The 18,929-nt window shown below is 50.6% G+C and overlaps 1 protein-coding gene across 1 annotated transcript in view; it reads left to right on the plus strand.

The window, feature by feature from the left end:
- The first annotated feature begins 842 nt into the window (after positions 1–842).
- Positions 843–18,929, plus strand: part of TLL2 (tolloid like 2) — a 98,274-nt gene continuing 80,187 nt past the window's right edge. The window contains exon 1 of the mRNA XM_037497099.1: positions 843–1,038. Within this exon, the coding sequence (XP_037352996.1) occupies positions 843–1,038 (196 nt within the window). The remainder of the gene's footprint in view (positions 1,039–18,929) is intronic.

Here is an 18,929-nt window from a genome sequence, read left to right on the forward strand (position 1 = left end):
CGAGGGGAAACAGTCCTTTTAAATCATTCCTCCTACCTATCTCCAGCCACTAGATTTGGTGGGGGTGCTGCAGCACTGCACCCTTCATGGCAGGGCACGGGGATGTTAAGAATATTGAGAGAATCATAACCCTTTACCCCCGCCCCCTGCGTTCTGAGTGATCAGAGAGACATTCACTTATCCCCGCCGAGAACGGTTGTCCGAAAGCGCACAGCCCGCTGGTGCCGGTTCTGCGCTCGAGCTCTTGCCACTGCTGCCCGCCTTCGCCCACGTGTGCACCCGGGAGTTGTGAAGTGTGCTGTGAGAATAAACCAAGGCGGGAAGTCCACCAGCCTTGGTCTTCAGCAGCCGTGCTCGCCGAGGCCGAGGCCGAGGCTGGCGTCCGGGGAAGGTCGCGCTCGGCTCTTGGAAGCCCCGCGCACCCGGGGTCCTTGCCTTCAGCATCCTCACCTCGCTCCCCTTCCTCCGAAGTTGCGGAGGTGCCGCGAGGAGGAGGGGCCTCGCCTGGGGCGCCTGAGTGATTGGCTGCCCCGGGCCCCTGGCGAGGGCTGTGTGGTCCAGCCCGGGTGGAGAGGGGCGGAGCGGCCACTGCTCCCACCACCGCCACAGTCACAGCCGCTGCAGCCGCGGCCGCCGGGCAGGTCGCTCTTGCGCGTCGGCTTCCCGGGCGCCCCGGCGCGTGAGGGGGCGCCGTGCTCTGCTCGCTCCGCGCCCGAGCCATGCCAGGCAGCCGCGCGTAATCGCGTCCCAGTCGCCGCCGACCCGAGCCGGTGCGCGGTGCCTCGCCCGAACCGAGCTTTCGCGCCCGCAACTCCCGGGGTCTCCGCCGGCCCCTCGCGACCATGCCCCGGGCCACCGCGCTCGGGGTCCTTGCGCCGCTGCTGCCGCCTGCCCTGCTGCTGCTGCTGCTGCTGCCGCTGCCCCGAGACGCCGGCGGGGTCGGGGAGCGCGCGGACGCCGCCTCGGACGACTCGGCCCCGGGAGGCGCGGAGAGCGCGGAGCGGCAGCTGGAGCATTACCACGACCCGTGCAAAGCCGGTAGGTGCCGCCGCCGCCGCCGGGGAAGTCCGGCAGAAGTTTGCCTTTGAAATGTAAATAAGGTCGTGGGCGAGCCGGCGCTGCCGTCTGTGGGGCGGGTCTCCCTTCCCCTCCCTCGAGGTCCCCGGGCTCCCCGGGAACACAATGCCCCGCAGGAACTGCTGAGAAGCCCTTGGACCGGGACGTCCCGGCCTGGGCTGCGGCGCGCACCGGGGCGCGCTCGCGGGCGTGCGCCCCAACAACCCCCCGGGCCGGCGCCCGCTCGCGGGGGGACGCGCGGGGCTGGAGCGGGCGCCCCGGCCGCCTGACAGCCGGGGGTCGGCCCGGCCGCGCCTGACGCTCGCTGCGGGGACCGAGGAGCGGGCTGGGCGCGGCGCCCCGGGCTCGGATGGAGTTGCTGGCTCGGGTTTCACGGCATTTGTAAGTTTAGCGCAAACTTTCCCAAGATCGTGTGGCTACTCTTGGGAAGAGAATAAAAACCGAAACGCTTCACAGCAGGCAAAAAGAAAAGGTAGCGAGGGAGTGGGCCACTCAAACTGCCGCGAACTTCCCTGGGCTCGGCTGGGGCCCTGGGGTCGCCCTGTGTGGGTGGAGATAGAAGCCGGCAGGTGCACTAATCCCGCCAGGAAGCGGCTCCCGGGGACGCGCGGGTCTTTCTGGCACAAATCGCAGCTCCCGCTTCCCAGGAGCCACGGACCGACTCCACTGACTCCTGAGCCTCGAGGGTGCGGCTTCAGCGCCGAAATAGCTGAGGCGTCAGCCCCGGAAGGTCCAGGCGCCAGTTGCAGCGCGCCGATGGATTGGGGGGCGCTCCCAGCTACGACAGGATCCTGGGAGAGGATGGTCTCAGAGGCCCGGGTGGGCCCTGGCCGGTACCGGGGGTCCGCTGGTGGCGCTGTTTGTGTCCAAGTTGGTCGGCTGGCTTCTTGGCGACCTGCAGGCGTGGGCACACCTGAGGGAAGAGCACAGCCTCCAGCCTCAGAAGGTGCTGCTTCAAGGTGCTGCGGTGGCGCAGGTCTGAGAGTGCCGTGGGCCAGCAGCCCCTCGTTCCTTCACTCCCTGGAGACCTGTGGTAGCCTGTTTCCTCATCTCTAAATTGGGGGCAGTAAATACAGGAAGACTCATGATACATGGGAAATCTCTGCGAATGGAGTGACGATTGTGGCACCATAACTATTTCTGTTGCTACTGCCATGACGGTGGTCAAGGCTGTGCATTGGGAAGATCAAAACTGGATGAAGCCTGGGCAGGAACTAGGCTGTGAGATGAGAATCTTGTAAAGGTTGAGGGTCAAACCAGGCTTCAGGGGGTCTGATCTTAGCAAGTGGGAAGATTCCTCCAGAACATCCAACTCTTGCTGTACCTTGTGGGGCGCTGATAGGGAGGTGACCAGCAGAGCTGGCCCCTGAGAATTGGAGAGATAACAGCAGGGAGCGTGCCCTGAATGAGGAGGTCCCTCATGGACCTGGCTCATGAGCAGGGATGGTGACTTTGGGATGGTGACTGTGGCATGGTGACTTTGCCCTGAAAAGAGGGACACTGAGGCTGGGAAAATGGGGTGGGGGCAAGGCAGGTGGATTGACCATCACCTGCACCAGCAGACACTGAACGCCAGTGGATGAGAGCTGGAGGCCCCCCAGGGAGAAGTGTGGGCAGCTGCGACCTGGACTGGAGAGCTGATCGAGTTGGTTCTGGAATGGCCTCAACCCTCCAGTTTGCCGGGCAGCTGGTCTGGACGCTGCAGATCCAGGTGAAAGAGGCATAGGTCAGTCTGGGGAGCTCCCCACCTTGAGTCTCAGTGCTAAAGGAATAACCTTGAGTCAGATGTGCCTATTGGGACCTCATTTTTCTCCAGTAATTTTGGAGAAAATGTTGGATAACAGGGGATGTGTGTTCTGTGATTCTTACCAAGATGGGACAGGCAGCAAGGCTGGGAAGTAGAGGATCCTGGAAGTGTGGTTTCGGCCAGCTCTGTGCAACTGCACAGCCCTCCGAGGCTTCCCAGCCCCATGGCCTCTCTGCAGGTTGTGCTGCTGCTAGGAGTGGCCAGAAGAGGGCGATGGCGAGCATCTCTGTCTGGAATGCCCTGAGCAGGGAACAGCTTCTGGAAGGACCACAGCAGTATGTTGATCTCAATGAATGGATGTGTCTAGAAGCGGGTGATGGGAGGACACTGCATTTCCTGGTTACATATTAAAACCAAATCTTGGGCCTCCCTTGGTGGGGCAGGCGGTTGAGCACCATGCTGTGAAGCTGTCCACAGCCTCTGCAGCGCCGGTTCAATCCCGGTCAGCCGGCGAGAGTCCCACATGGTGCACAGACCTCTCCTGTTGCACCCACTGCTCCTCTCAGCAGTGTATTTCATCAGTCTGCCTGTTCTGTTCCCGGCTCTGTCTCTGGTGAATCCTATCACCCTCCCACGCATCTGACCTGTACCCTGGTTCTTGTATAAATAAATAAATAAATCTTAAAAAAAAAAAATCTTAAGGAGCAGACTGTCATCCTATCCCAGTCATAGCCTAACTTCTCAAGGGGTCTAACTAGAAGCCCTCTTCTAGGACCTGCCTTGAGGCTTCAAATCTCACACATCCCACCCGCCCTTTTCTGAGTGCTTATCTCCGTTCTGCTGCAGGTGGGGTGTGCAGACAGGAGAGTTTGGGACCTGTTCCTGGCTTCTCAGGCTGTGTTGCCCTGGGCGAGTTCCTTCATCTCTGGGCCTCAGCTTCTCATCTGTAGAGTGAAGATGTTGGACGTTAGGGTTGCAGCCTGCTGGGTTGCAGCCTGCTGGGTCCAGAGAGCTGGTTTGCTTGGTCTACATCAGCCATCTCACCCCACACCCACTTCACCTGTGTTTGGGCACCTGAGTTTCTGCCCCAGCATCTTCTTACCTTGTGTTCCACAGGTCTGTGGTCTTTTCTTACAGCTTAGTCTCTCAGAGGCTGACCAAACTAGTAAGTTTTTTACCATTTGCAATTTTACTTTTACCCCTTTTGGCATCACTTTTACCATTTTCTCTGCCATTATAAGTTGCTGAATTTCTCTGTGCCTTAGTTTGCCCATTTGTAAATGAGGATGGTTCCTAATGGGTTAACATATTTAAAATAGTGGCTGACATATAGTCATAGGAACTCCTTGAAAGAATATCTTTATTTATTTATTTTTATTTTTAAATTTATTTATTTATTTATACAAGCACTGGGTACAGTCAGAAGCACGGGACGGTGAGAGAATTCACCAGAGCCAGAGCGGGGAACAGAACAGGCAGAACAATGAAATACATACTGAGCAGAGCAGTGGGCAGTAGGGGAGGTCTGTGCACCATGTGGGACCCTTGCCGGTGGCCGGGGATCGAACTGGCGCTGCAGAGGCCGCGGGCAGCTTTGCAGCCCAGTGCTCAACTGCTGTGCCACCAGGGGAGGCCCTTGAAAGCATATCTTCATGCTGACCTTCAAAGCAAATTTTAAACTGTAACATTTATATTTACCAATAAACAATCTATTTTGGTGATATAAAACAGGAGGCTTTTTAAAATCAAATGATTGTGAAGTGGGAGTGAGTCTGTGAGCTTCTTCTGGCCTGGGACTAGTAAGGTATATGGAGTTTCCTGGCATGGTCTCTGTCTGGAGGGGCCTAGCTGTCCCATTTCATTCTACATCTGATACTGTAAGCGTGACCAAGGGTTAATTGACAGCAAATGACATTGTCCCAACACCAAGCCTCTGAGAACAACCTTTGCAAAACTTCTGAGGGCTTCTCCTGGCAAGAATGTAGAGTCCACATTCTTCAGCTGCATTCAGAGCTGGAAGGCCCGGGTTCTGAGCCTCACCCTGCTTCCAAGTCCCTGTGGCCTGGAGCAAGTCCCTTCACCTCTCCATGCCACAGTCTCCTCATCTGCAAAATGGAGAAAGTCACAAAACCGCTGTCTTGTAAGGCAGGAGGCTCTTGGTAGATGGAGCCTTCAGAGAGTAGAGACTTTGCCAAGGACTTGAGTGTGGATTGTTGGGGAGATGATCCCAAGAAGCAGGGTGGGAGAACCATGAGAATGACACAGAGAAGAAGGAAATTCACAAAGGCAGTGAAGTCGAGGTGGCTGCTTTAGTTGGCGGGGTCTTGTCCCCACCAGGCCTCTGCAGACCTTCCAGAAAGCTTCCCAAGATTACCTGCACAGGGAATAGTTGACTGGAATCCAACGGTAGTTATCCTTCATTGTCCTTCCTCTTCCAGCTTCTATCCCTGGGCAAAAACCCACCCCAAACTCAGGGGTGTTGCACAGCCATTGTATTATGGTGGTGCTGCTGTAGCTCATGAGTTGGGGAGGGCACAGCACAGGTGCTTTGTGGCAGCTCCACCAGGCCCGAGTCTCTGCTGGGAAGACTTTCAGGTTGGGAGTGACTCCGTAAGCCGGGGCTACAATCCCCAGGGGGCTGCTGCAGTCACCAGTCTGATGCTTGAGGCTGGCTGTTGCCTGGGACACCAGTTGGCCTTTTGGCAAGTGGTCTCTGGGTGGGCTCTCCAGGGTCGTTAGGCTTCCTCACAACATGGTAGCTAGAGGCGAGGACTTGTGTGTAGTTTGTTTAGCAGATGATTCCTCCCAGGAGAGCTGGATGGAAGCTGGGCTGCCCTTTATGATCTTGCTTTGGAAACTGTATGTCACACTTTCTCCATCAGCCCAAGATCTCCCAGGCTCAAGCAGAGGGGACACAAGCCCATTCCTCCATGGCAGGAATATTGCAGCCACGTTGTTAAAAAGGCACAGTGGAGTGGCGGGTACTGTTGCAGCCACTTTGGGGAAATACGACCTGCGCCACTCCACAAGGTACTGACTTCCCTGTAGGTCTAGTCTGCCCCTGTGCACACTTGTGAGCGCTACAGGAAATCTCCTCAGGCAAGAAAACAGGAGAGATGTGGCAGGTGCGTGGCCCCACCTAGTTAAGCTGCAGGCATATGATTCCGCAGCTTTGTCACCAGTATTTGTCTACTTGAGGCTTAAATGACATGAAAGTGCTTTGTAAACTGTAAAGCGCTGTACAGCCTTTTGAGTTTATTCAATACAAGGGAAGTTTGATGGCCAGCTTTGCTTTTCAGCTGGTGCCTTGATAGATGCCAGGGCCTTCCTGGCTGCTGTGTGTTCATCCAGATAAATACACACGTCGTAAGGAAGTGTGCATATAGGACAGCCAGGGGCCCCTGGTGGCTTATGGCTCAGGAGCCGGTGCTGGGTGCTGGCCTCTGAGCTGGCTCTTTCCTCATGAGGAAGTCTGGATTCCCACCCCACACTTTCTGCCTGGTGTTCAGGGCCTGACTCCATCTTTCCAAGACACAGTAAACTTACCACACGGGCCCTTCTCCCCCGGGTCACCAGAGTCCGCTAGGACAGCACACTGGGGGCCGTTCCTGGCAGCAGTCCTCATGGCACTGCTGTGAGGCTGAGAAGTCCAGTGCCAGGAGGTCAGAGTCTGTGTCTTCTCTGGTCACTGCTCGAAGCCCAGTGGGCACCTGCGGATGTCTGCTGAATGCGGGAATGATGATGTGGGCCGATGTGACTTGGGTTCATGGCCCAAGGAACCTCCAAGTTCCCTGTCAGCCCAGAGTGCAAAGCCTCCCTGGCCCAGTGGAGTGCGCAGAGTGGAGCTGGGGGGAGCCTATAGTCTCGGGCACTGCTCCTCTGGTTTCCAGCAGCGGACACCCCAGGTGCCAAGCACAGCATCTAGCGCAGCTCAGTGTCCAACATTTCACCCCCTGCAATGGAGTGGGGCAGGTGCGAGGTGGTAAAGAGCACAGGCTTTGAAGCCTGATAGACCTAGATTTAAAATTTGCCACCTGCGCAAGGCTTTGTGACCTTGAGTGAGTTACTTTACTTCTCTAAGCCTCTGTTTCCTCACTTGGAAAGAACCACTATTATTCACTTTTCAGGGTTGCTGCAGGGGTTAAATGACACAATGTCAAGTGCTTAGCACAGATTCTGGCACTAGGCAGGTGCTTGATGATTAATATGTACATTATTAGAAAGCAGAACAGGGGCCTCCCCAGTGGCACAGCGGTTGAGAGCTGGGTTGCGAAGCTGCCCACAGCCTCTGCAGCACCGGTTCGATCCCCGGCTGCTCCCCGGCCACCAGAGGAGGGTCCCGCATGGCGCGCAGACCTCTCCTGCCGCCCGCTGCTCCCCTCAGCAGTGTACTTCGGTCCTTCTGCCTGCTCTGCTCCCCACTCTGGCTCTGGTGAATTCTCTCACCCTCCCGCGCTTCTGACTGTACCCAGTGCTTATATAAATAAATAAATAAATCTTTAAAAAAAAAAAAAAAAAAAAGAAAGCAGAACAGGCGTTCACAGATACTTCTTGAGCTCCTTTGCTGAAATACTGTAGAGGAATTTGGGTTTTGTAATAAGATAACAATTGATTGTATGTGGTGTGAATTTTATGTGAGTCGTAATGCAATAAAGTTATCTTTCTTTTTTAAGGATGGGCCAGAGGCAGAATTGGGAGAGGAATGCACTGTCTGTCTCCTGAGTAACTGAGACGCAGCTGCCAGAGCAGAGGCTGCAGCTCGGCCAAGCAGGCAGGGAGAGTGTGGCCTTCAGATGCCAAACAGAAGGCAGAGGTCCCAGCCATGGCCAAGACTCAGCTGGGGTAGCCAGTGTCTAGGAGAGGGGAGACTGGGAAGGGAAATGCATCTTGGGCCTCTTTTGGACAAGAATGTTCCAAGAGCTGAATGACAGCAGCTATACCACTCCACTGGCCTTCAACCCAGCCCCAGAGCTGACAAGCAGCTGTAACGGTTCCCATTTTGCATGTGGAGAAACCGACTTAAGCCCTAGACTTAGGTCCCACATTGATGCTCCTTTGCTTTCCACAGTGACTCATCTCTGTAGACAGACCTCAAGTTCTGCAGACAGAGACGTCCAGTGTTACCATCCAATGCAGGTCCCCAACTCCGACATCTGCGGAACCTGTTTTGCAGTGATCAGTGTCTGGAACCCTCTCCTGGGGGTGGCATGTGTGTTGGGGGAGTGTTCTCTAATCCCCATGCCACACAGTGAGAGGAGGAGGGGGTCGGCATAATTGTGCCAGAGTCATTCACAGCAGCCCTGATCTGTAGGGCGTCTGGCACGTGCAGGGCCATGCACCAGGTGCCGGGGAGCTAGGTACCAGCCAGACCTCAGGTCTTGTCCCTGGAGTGGCCAGCTCAGCCCTGGCCTCCTCCCTGACAGACGGTGAGTGTGGACAGGTCACAGGGCTCATTCAGCAGCACCCCCTGTGGTCAGTTCTGGACCTTCCACCTATCAGGCTGCTCCGGCCACTCTTAGGGAACACTGGGCTGGGCCCCTACTCTTCCCCAGCCTGATGGTTCTAAACCCAAGCATTGGAGTCAGGCTGATTTCTCCCCTACTCTGTCAATTACTAGCCTTGAAACCTAGAGCAATCCTTCAGCCATTAAAGCCTCAGTTTTCTCATCTCTCTGTGGTTAATTGAAGCTCCTGTTTCATAGCCTTACTGTTGTGTGAAAGGCGCTGGTGCTGTGCTTAGCAAATAGAAGCACTCAATATGGAGCATTGCTATAATTTTATGTCCCCAGAATAACTTGTCATGTGTGAAGAGTGCGTGCCTTAAATTAATTACGGATTAAATTCTACAGAAACGGAAAGAAAACAGTGCTTAATCACATCAACAGCATTGCTTTTCCACACTTCTCTGAGAGCGCCGAGGGACAGAGCAACAGGCCTCCGGAGGCAAACTGCCAGGGTTCAGATCTCAGCACTCACACTTCATGGCTGTGGGACCCTGAGCAACCAGCTTAAACTTTCATTAGGCTTCCGGGATCTCAGCTTCCTCATCTATAAAATGCGGATACGGATGTATACAAGTTGGGTTATTATGAGGATTAAACGAGCCAACAGGGACGAAGCACCCAGCATGGAGCTGGCGCAGAGTGCCCGGGCTGTCGGGTGTGTTGGAGACGTCGGGGCTGGCATCTCAAGGGCAGAGGACTTACAGGGCCCATGTTCCCCACGCAGGCTCTCAGTGAGTGGCAGCGCAGGTGACAGAGCAGAGGTGAAACCACCGTTTAAGAGACCGTTTTGGGCATCAGGCGGCTGTGTGGAGCTTGCCTCTGCCCTCACTGCCTGTGTGGTTTTGACTAAGTGCTGTAACCTCTCTGAAGCTTAGTTTCCCCTTCGGAAAATGGGAATGGTATTAAAAACTACCCGGTAGGTTTATGGGAGGATGAAATGAGGTAGTGAACTTGAAGTGTTTAGCCGGCAGTCATTTGTTACCAGCGCCTCTCCTTGCTGTTATTATTACTGCTCTTACTGGTCCCCCTTAAAGAATTTCCCTATTAGTGACAGTCTCTCAGCGGCTTATGTACGCGTCTCTCTCCCTGTCAGGGCAGCAAAGAGTTCTCTTAGGATCTCAGAGCATGTGGCAAGTGATAATTTATTGCTCCGCAGCCCGCTCGCTCTCATCCATGAGGCAGGGAGAGGATGACAGATAAACCCAGCGCATATTAGCAGGTTTCTCATGGTCTCCTCCTAGCCTGCTCGTAAGACAGTTCTGCCTGGATGCAAACATAGCAACAGGAACCGAGCTTTCCCGCTGATTGGTTACAGACCTATCTGTGATCACGCCACCCTCTAGCCACTTCTGTCAATTACCAATAAATATTCCCAAGCTCGCCTGCACCCGCGCTGGAGTGTTGATGCTCAGCCGGAGTCCTTGCCCGCTCCACCAGCTGGACCACTTATCTCTGGCTCATCCTGCAATTTGCACCCAGCCTCCTTCCCTTCCTCCCACCTGGGTTACTGGCCTTGCGTTGCTCTGAGTCCTGCCTGAGCAGGCCCAGGAGCAGGCTACCTTCCTCCCCAACTCTTTTTCACTTCCTCTGGGCCTGTTCTCCTCCCAGTGGAGCTGGCACTGGTGTCCCATCCTCTACCCCAGGCTCCGAGTCTGCGGTGAGTCAAAGAGGGCTGGGCCCTGTGTCTGCAGCGACCAGGCGGGTGCTTCACCCTGAAACAGCTGACTCTCCCTCCCTGTCTCAAGCCTCCCAACCCAAGTGCTGCCTTTTCTGCTTCCAAATGTAACCCCTCCAGTCCTCTGTCTTTGCTGCCACCATGGGGCCCAAGGCTCCTGCCAGGCCCCATTTGGGTTCCTGTGACAGTGCTGGAACCTGTCTCCTGCTGGCCACCCCCAGCCGTTTTCCTCATGGCAGGCGGAGTGATCTTTTTGAAACTCACATCTTATCATGTTTGTCAAATCACACCCATGTAGGACCCATGAATGACTGCCCATTGCACGTGGGGTGAGAGTGGTTGGCAAGTATGTCCCTCTGACCCACCCAGACTCCTCCCCTTACCTGCCCACCTCCCGCACGTCCTCCCTTCTGCCTGGGCACGCTCTGCCCCATGCTCCAGGACTCAGCTCAGGTGTCCTCTTCCTCTTGCTCCCGACCCTTATCTTAATCAGTTCCCATCTCCTGAATCTCTCATGACCTTGGCTTCTTGGAGGGCACATGCAGTCTGTAACTGGGTGTGTGCATTCGTGTGATTGCTCGCTCAATGTCTGCTTCCACACTAGACAGTGAGCTCCAAGGTGGTGGAAGCTAGACTCGCTTTTGGGTTCCCAGTCACCAGAACAGTGCCTGGTGGGTCCTCAGCCATCATTTGTCAAATGGAAAACTGAGCACATCAGTTACCGTAGGGATTGGGAAAAAGCCGTGCACACCATACGACAACCCCTGGAGGCTTCTTGCTGAGGGAGCCTGGAAGACCAGAGCCTGGCCTGCAAGGATGGGTGAGATTCGGAGAAGCTGGGAGGCAGGTGGAATGTGCAGGGTAGATCCAGACAAAGTGTCGGGAATGCTGGTCATGTGCCTGGAGATGGGGGTTTACTTAGCAGAATAGCAGCGACGAGGTCAACAGAGGCTCGGAACACTAAATGTTAGGCTGAGATATTTGATGTACATCCCTTAAGAAATGGGGAGCTATTGGCGATTCTGGAGCAGAGGATTATTACAATGGTGACACGCGATGCTTAGGATCTGCAGAAGCGGGGAGCAGCAGGTGTTCTAGGCCTGGGAGCACGAGGTCCAGACTTGGGCTTGGTCTCAGGAATGGAAGGGAAGAGGAGACAGGCCAGAGGTCAGGGCTGTGTGTGTGTGAGCGGCCCAAGCTGAGCTATGCCTCACTGTCACAGCTGGGACTTGAATGAGTTCACCCAGGCATGTTCTGTAAGCTCTGGGGTGCCCTAGAGATGAGCAGAGAAGGGAATTTTTTTAAATATAAAACAGTTTTACTAATTATGCAGCTGATATGTATCTACTGGAGCATATTTAGATGATGTAGAGTAAAAATTTCTAGTAATTTCATGAACTTTCCAGTAATGCCATGGCCTAGACCTAACCGTTGTTAACATTTTGTTATATATTTCCCTATAATTTTCTATGCATGTTTGTAATGTTTTTTAATGCTGTGCATACTGCTTTGAACCTCTTTGTATTTCATTCCACTTAGTACCATAAACCTTCCCTTATAATAAAGGTGCCTTATGTAATAAATGTACAATATCAATTTAAAGTTGATTTGTACATTATTGTATTGATGCACCATAATTTATTTCAGCAATCCCCTATTGTTGAATATATGGGTTTTTCCCTTTTTTCTTTTATAAATCCTTTTGGGTCATCCTTTTTGTTAGATTTTTATATCCCATTTTAAATGATTACTTTAGAAAAAAAATTCCTAGTTGTAGAATCACTGGGTCATATCTGCAGATGTTTTCCGGACTTCAGATTCTTCTTTTCTTTAAATAGCCTATCAATTTTTTTTGTACTCCTCAGAACTTAGGATTGCTATTTTGTATTCTAATTGCCTAAATCTTTGTTGGCTTGATAAGAGAAAATGAATTTTCTGTTATTTTCAATTGCATTTGTACTGTTGTTGTGTTTCTTTTTCAAATGACTGAATCTTTGAAATTATATTTTGTATTTCTTTTGTTGTGTGTATTGTCTCTCTGTGTGTGCATTTTTCTTCTGTTGGTACTCATTTTCTGATTAGATGCTCTTTTTGTTTTTTAAAGATTTATTTTTATTTATGCAAGAGCTGGGGTACAAGAGCTGGGGTACAAAAGATTTATTTTTATTTATGCAAGAGCCAGAGTCGCGGGAGGGTGCGAGGTTTCACCAGAGACAGAGCGGGGAACAGAACAGGCAGATGAACCGAAAGCACTGTTGAGGGGAGCAACGGGCAGACAGGAGAGGTCTGCTTCATCATGTGGGATTCTCCCTGGCCGGCCCGGGATCGAACCAGTGCTGCGGAGGCTGCGGACAGCTTCACATGCTGTGCTCAGCCTGCTGCGCCACTGGGGAGGCCATAGATGCTCATTTTTGTACATCTTTGTAGGAATTCTTAAATGTTAAGGGCTTCAACCTTTTATCTATCATATATGTCAAAAATAATCTTTGGAGAGAAGATTTTTTAAAAGCAGGAAGTTTGTTCCGTACCATTGACTTTTGTTGCTGGAGATGTGGACATGGTCTGATCAGATTAGATGAGGCTAAATTGCTAATAGCAGACCCAAGTTAATTAGCTGTGTCCATCAAGGTCCTGTCAGAAAGATGAAACCATCTCAGGAATTTGGAAGGCAAATTGAAAATTTAACATAAAGGATTATTAACTAACAAAAGTGGATTGACTATTAAAGAGGTAAAGAGATCTAAGAAAGAAGATACGAATAACAGATACAGGGCACAACTACTAGGGAAGAAAGGAACTTGGAAGAGGACACTGCCCCCTCTCCTCTCCCAGGCTGAGATTCTAACTTCACAGAAGAGTGTGGTGTTGACTCCCCAGAGGTGGCGAAGTTCCAGGAGATAGAGGAAGAGGCTGATGAGAGCAGGATATTGCCCACTGGAGCACTTGTAAAGCTCTGAAGCCTGGGCACCATTGGGTCTCCTGACACTACTGCTGGCCACTACTCCATCCCTGCAAGAGGAAGAGTCCAGCAGAATTATGGAAAATCTCCTCTTCTTGCAATTTCCCTCAAGTGTCCTCTACTGATAAAGCCTAATGTCCTGCCACTTGGCGAAGGAGAAACGTTTACAGGATCTAGCTTCAGTGTCAAAAACATGACAAAAAAGAGTAGATTGAGAGCTGAGAGGTAATATATTGCTAACTGGAACATTGGCTTAAATAAACTAGAAGTTTCTTTATTATGTCAAAGCCTAGAGGTCTGCAATCCAGGGCCGCTAAGGCAGTTGCTTCAGGAAGTCCTCCAGAATCCAGTCTCCTCCCAGCTTACCACTCTACTCTCCCTGGGTTGAGGCCCCTGTGTTACTATCCTCATGACCTGAGGGGTCCTCAGGCACCGTATGGGAGGCATGCAAGAGAAACGTGCAAAGTCTACGTGAGAAGACACCTGGGAAACCATTTGTCCCTTCTGCTTTCATCTTATTGGCCAGAGCTTAGTCACATGGCCACAGATTGCTATAAATTGAGAAATCTTTCTTCTGGAAAGCCTGGCACAGAAAAGTAAAGGTTCTGTTATTATGGAAAAGAGGAGAAAGACATTGGTGGACAATAAGCATTCTCTGCCACAATAGGCTGAATTTTCTGGCCCTTTATGAAGAAAATCTTGTCTAAATAATGATGTTGACACTCATTTTTTTGGTATCATTACCAAAAGTTAATCAGGTTCACAAAATAAGATCTTAGAATAAAAACTTGTATCATGTTAGAAATGGAAGAAATTGGGATTATTTATTCTAAGTTTTTCATGTCTCCTCTGCAGACCCTAAGGGCTGGCAGGGGCAGTAACTTAGCCAAGGGCACACAGATGGCTGTTGGAAGGTTGGAGGTAGACCACGTCACTTTCCTTTTCACTAAGATATCTTTCTACTCTCTGCACTGCTTAGGTCTCTCGCGGGCCTCTGTCTTCATAATTAGTTCAACAAAATTGCACTGGTAACTTATGGCTGTAAAGGAGATCATTACACAGTGGAAATATTATCGCTTATGAAATGTGCCTGCTCCTGGAATCAGGCACATAGAGTGCAAAGACGCAGAGCCCTAAAGTCTTTTGGCTTTCAGGATCTAAAATGCACCCTTCTCTGCACTTGAGTGGAGGTTGTGAGCCCTCGCTTTGGGAACACAGCAGGTGTGAGAGAGCAGTAGGTCCTGTTCTGCTGGAGTGAAACAGTGAAAACCATCATCTCGTGCCAAAATAGTCTTTCACGTTACCAGTTAGAGTGCCATCTTCCTATTTAGCGATGGAAATAACAAGGATTTTCTTAGAACAGCTATATGTGCCAGGGTCCCAGCAGGAAATAGCCCAGAATTTACCCCAGCTGTTTTCAAATGAAGAGATCTTAAGGAGGGACTGCTTACATAGGCAGGGTTACAGGAATAAACAAGGGTGTGGGGCATCCAGAGACTAGCAAGTCACCGCTATTGCTGCAGGGAGGAGGAAAGGGAACCATGTTCCAGGAGCTGCGACCTTGCAGGGGTGCAGTGGTAGAGAGATGCACCTACCACCAGAGACCCAGCCCCAAAGCAGGGAAGAAATGCTGCACCTCTTTCTCTTCTTCCCTCTGATTTGCCAGGATCGCTTCCTGTTGAGCATTAATGGAAGCCAGAGGGCCAGGGGCATGGAGAGTGCAGTGCACAGGATCAGCCTTCCTGGACACAGAGTAGGGCAGAGAGGGTGGAGACTAAGTATAAAAGAATAGCTTCAGCCATAGCCCCGGCTTTGCCATGGATACTCATTTACATGGGCGGAAGTGTTTTGGGCATCTTCACAGCATGCATTTGTAAATGGCCACGTGTGGCACCGCGATGCTGTCCCCCCACCCCCACCCGCTGCTTATGGCAGGCTTGGCTAACTAGTCACGGATCTTTTTCCTGTGGGTTCCAAGACATCCCCTTACTATGCTCAAAGGAACATCACCAATTGAGTGGAGTTGGAACATGAGATGAAACCTATGTGGACCTGTAAAACTTCAATAGCCTTGTAAATATTGCCCACCTATATTGATAAGGTGGATAATCCTTTTTTTCCTGGGAAATGAGCTGAACAGGTATTTCTTAAGCCAAGTGAGTCCTGCTTGGAAAGCTGAGCACTGGCACAGTTCTTATGGATGAAGAGGAAGAGACAGGGCAGGAGGCCACCAGAGGAGGCATCAGCCAGACCCTCTTGGTTCATCTGTAAATCAAGGCAGGGTGGGTGATCCTTTGGGTGAAGTCAGCTTTCTGAGTGGCTCTATAGGAAACCCAGCTCTGTGTGGCGCTCTCCTAGGTCCTGACTTTACATGCAGTGTCTTAGGGATTCTCAGGTTCTGCTACATGTCTCGTGTGTACTCCCAGAGCCCTAAGTTCAGACTTTAAGTGGCTTTGAAGGATAACCCTTAGCTGAACAAATGGGCAGTGAATTAGGGATGTTGCCAGCATGGTGTAGGACATAAATGCCAAGTATTTCCCAACTCGTGTGCCTTTTCTACCAGCTGGTGCCTGCTCTCTGTAGCACTTTGTGGATGGATTTAGAGGCTGTGCCCAGGCTCAGTGGACAGGGGAGCCGCAGGCTGAGGGGTCTCTGGCTTGGGGGCAAGGGTGTGAAGAGCCACGTGCTTGTCTCATATTTGCATGGAGTAGGGGACAAGCCCTGGGTTAGAGTCAGCACACATGGCTTCTAGATGTGCTATTTTGAACAAGTCCTTAAACCTTCATGGACCTGTTTCTTCATATTGAAAACAAGGACAACACTCAGATGACTCTTATACTCTCTCCATCTTAGTTTATAGTTCAAACGAGTTTTTTAAAGTCTTCAAGATAAAACTTGCAACAAATCTGTTTGATTCAATTAAATTATTTCCAACTCCTCACTCCTCTCTGCCATATGCTTCAGTAACTAAACGGTGTATCCCTTGTGAGGGCCATGTCGCCAGGCTGGGGCAGCTGGAGACCCTAGAGACAGGAGGCCTCCCATACTAAACAGATCCTACTCTTTAATCTCAACCAAAAGATCCAGGAGGCGTGATTCACATCTTGCCCTGTTTCCTCTCCTCTGTCCTCTGTGGGCCTGAACCTCTCCCCTCCTGCTCTGCAAACGCGCCTGAATGCAGAGTCCTGAAATTTAGGTTCATGGTTTCAAAGTTCATGGTCCTGAGAATAAACAAAAAAACTATTGTGGTTGCATAGAGCTGCGGACCCCATTAACACCGCCCCATGAATATTTATAGCATGGAACTACAAAAGAACATAGAGGCCATATTGTATTTCCTAGAACTTTCTTTCCATGGGTCCTTTCTCTGTGGGTCACTTTAATGTAAGCTTTGCTTATTTAGTTGCACACTTTAAGCCGATTAACTTTTTACTAAAAAAAAAACCCTCCCTGTTTGTTTGTACATACACTCCCTTGACAAAGATTCACAGAAAACTGCTTTAAACCTGTTAAAACCCTCCGCTGGAAACTTGAAGTGAACTAAATGTGTCTCTGGGTAGGATTTCCCTGTAACTCTCCCTGCTCTGGCCCCTCCAGCCACCTCAGCCTGTTTCCTGAGAGGAATTCCAATGGTTTCAGTGCTCCATATTTAGTTCTTCCAATAATCTCGGCTTATCTCTAGGTGACAATCTTCTGGCACATTAGCGAGGTCCTTCCTGAGTGGCTCGTTACAGGCGTGGCCGAGGGCAGGTTCTCCGTGGATGCGCTACCCTTCTCTAAAAGCAATTGTGGTGAAATCAAACCTTAGAGCTGGAGGGAGCTCAGAGCCTCCCCTGGTCCAGAGACTTCAGGGACAGGGCCGGGGGTGACTTTTAAATGCTTGTTCCTGGGTTCTGGGTTCTGGGCCCTATCCCCAGAGATTCTGATTCCCTAGGTCTGGCTGGGATCCCGGAAATCTTCCTACCAGCACTCTCCCAGTTGTTGCTTGCCGTGCCTTGGGGGATGTGTGCTGGTGCAGCCGTGTCATCGTGTGGGGGAGAGACTGTTACCGGAGGGACAGTTACCTGCCCAGCAACAGTTACTTGCCCAGTGTCACACACAGCATCCAAGTTCCCTATTCCCCGGTGCAGACCATGCCCAAGGTTCCATGCTGCTTTAACTCAGGGCTCTTCCTGGCTCACTCTGGACCACTTAACACCCTCAGGATCCCTGCACCAGACTCAGAATCTCAGGCGGGGAGGGGTAAGACCCTCCCAGCCAACGCCTCCTGCACTGTGTCCTCCAAGCAGCCCTGTGAGGTGTCCATCTTCCAGCCCAGCAGCTCTCTGAGAACAGAGCTCTTTCCACTGAGCAGGAGCGCAGCCTTCACCTTCTATCCCAGTTCTAGAGACTGGGTCCTGTGTCAGGCAGTGAACAGAGTTTCAAGTTTGGAACAAAGGACCTGAGCTCAAGCCCCATCCCTTTTCACCGATTGTAAACCCAGCTTTGTCCTCAGCTTCCCTAAGCCTCACTTGCTCCATAAAATGGGGCTCAGAGTTCATGCCCTGCCTTCCCCTGGGGCTTCAGCCAGGAGCATTCATTCACTTATGTTCAGGGACATCAGGAAATGCTACAAATCAAGGTTCTCCCCTTCCTCAGCACAGCATTAATTAGGGTATTATTAGAAAGCATTTTATTAAACTCAGTTTCCTTTCGTATTTTCAAATGTATTACATATTAGCTTTAAAACTGTCTTTAACTGCCTCATAAAGATTTCTATTTTCTGATTGTATTTCATAACCTGTTCCTGAGAGTTCTCAGCCAGAGGTTCACAACAAAACGCTACCACCTGGTGACAGCTCCCTGAATTGCAGGTTGGAGTCCTTAGTAGGGTCAACCCCAAGACCTGAGCAGAGCACATTTTCATGCATGTACCTTTTTGATGCTTCCTATGACCTATGCACCCAAGTTCTGTATTTATGAAGAATTTCCCTGCTTGACCCCTTAGTCCAACTATGACGGACATGAGAGTGGACCAGGGGAGCGTGACCACAGGGGCGTGCTTGATGGTGGCAAAGTCCCTGGTGCCTTGGCTCAGTGCCTTCCACACTTTAGGGTTTACATGTTATACCTGGGGATCTTGTTCACAGGCAGCTTCTGACGCAGCAGAACTGGGGTGGGCCTTGTGATTTTTGTATGTCTATTAAACTCCAAGACAGCTCTGCGTGTGGTTGGTGGTAGAGGAAGAAGGCCACCAGGTGAAAGGAATCCCTTGAGAATCTTCTCTAAGGAGGCTGCCATAGGCCATGGTTTGCCTTTTGGTAACAATTCGATAGCTCTGTGCTTTGAATGTATAGAATTAGAAATAATTCGATTTCTAAATACTGTTCAATTTGTTGACTTAATTTCTAAGTTTTCTATTTTTGTTTATTTGGAATTTATTTTAGTGCACAGTGTGAGGTTCTGGAACAAATTGATTTTTCCTCAAATAGCTTACCCATTTGTCTCAACATAATTCATTAATTAGTCCTCTTTCCACAAATTTGTGCTATATGAATTTCCTATATAGTCTAAAGATGCTTCCAGATTCTCCTATGCTGCTGGGTGATTGTAGCATTGTAATGTATTTTGATGCCCAGTCTTGTTAGATACCCTCTTTGGTACTCTATTTCTTGACTGTTATCACATAAGTATACAGATGAACCTTAATATAATTTTATCAACAATAAAATTATTGAGATTTTGATCAAAGTATGTTAAACATACATGTTAATTTGGAAAATATAAGCAGTTCAGGAATAGAGTATGCTTCTCTTTTCATGTCAGACACTTTTTATAACTTTTAGGAGAATTTTATATTCTTAACCACACTTTTCATATCAAGATTACTACCAGATATATGATGCTTATTGCTGCTATCTTGAATAGAATTTATTTTATATTACATATTATGGTATATAATATGTATATTTTTTTTCTTATTTATATT

Source organism: Talpa occidentalis, unplaced genomic scaffold (assembly GCF_014898055.3).
Source record: "Talpa occidentalis isolate TD23 unplaced genomic scaffold, MPIMG_talOcc4v2.1 talOcc4.8, whole genome shotgun sequence".
NCBI lineage: Eukaryota > Metazoa > Chordata > Mammalia > Eulipotyphla > Talpidae > Talpa > Talpa occidentalis.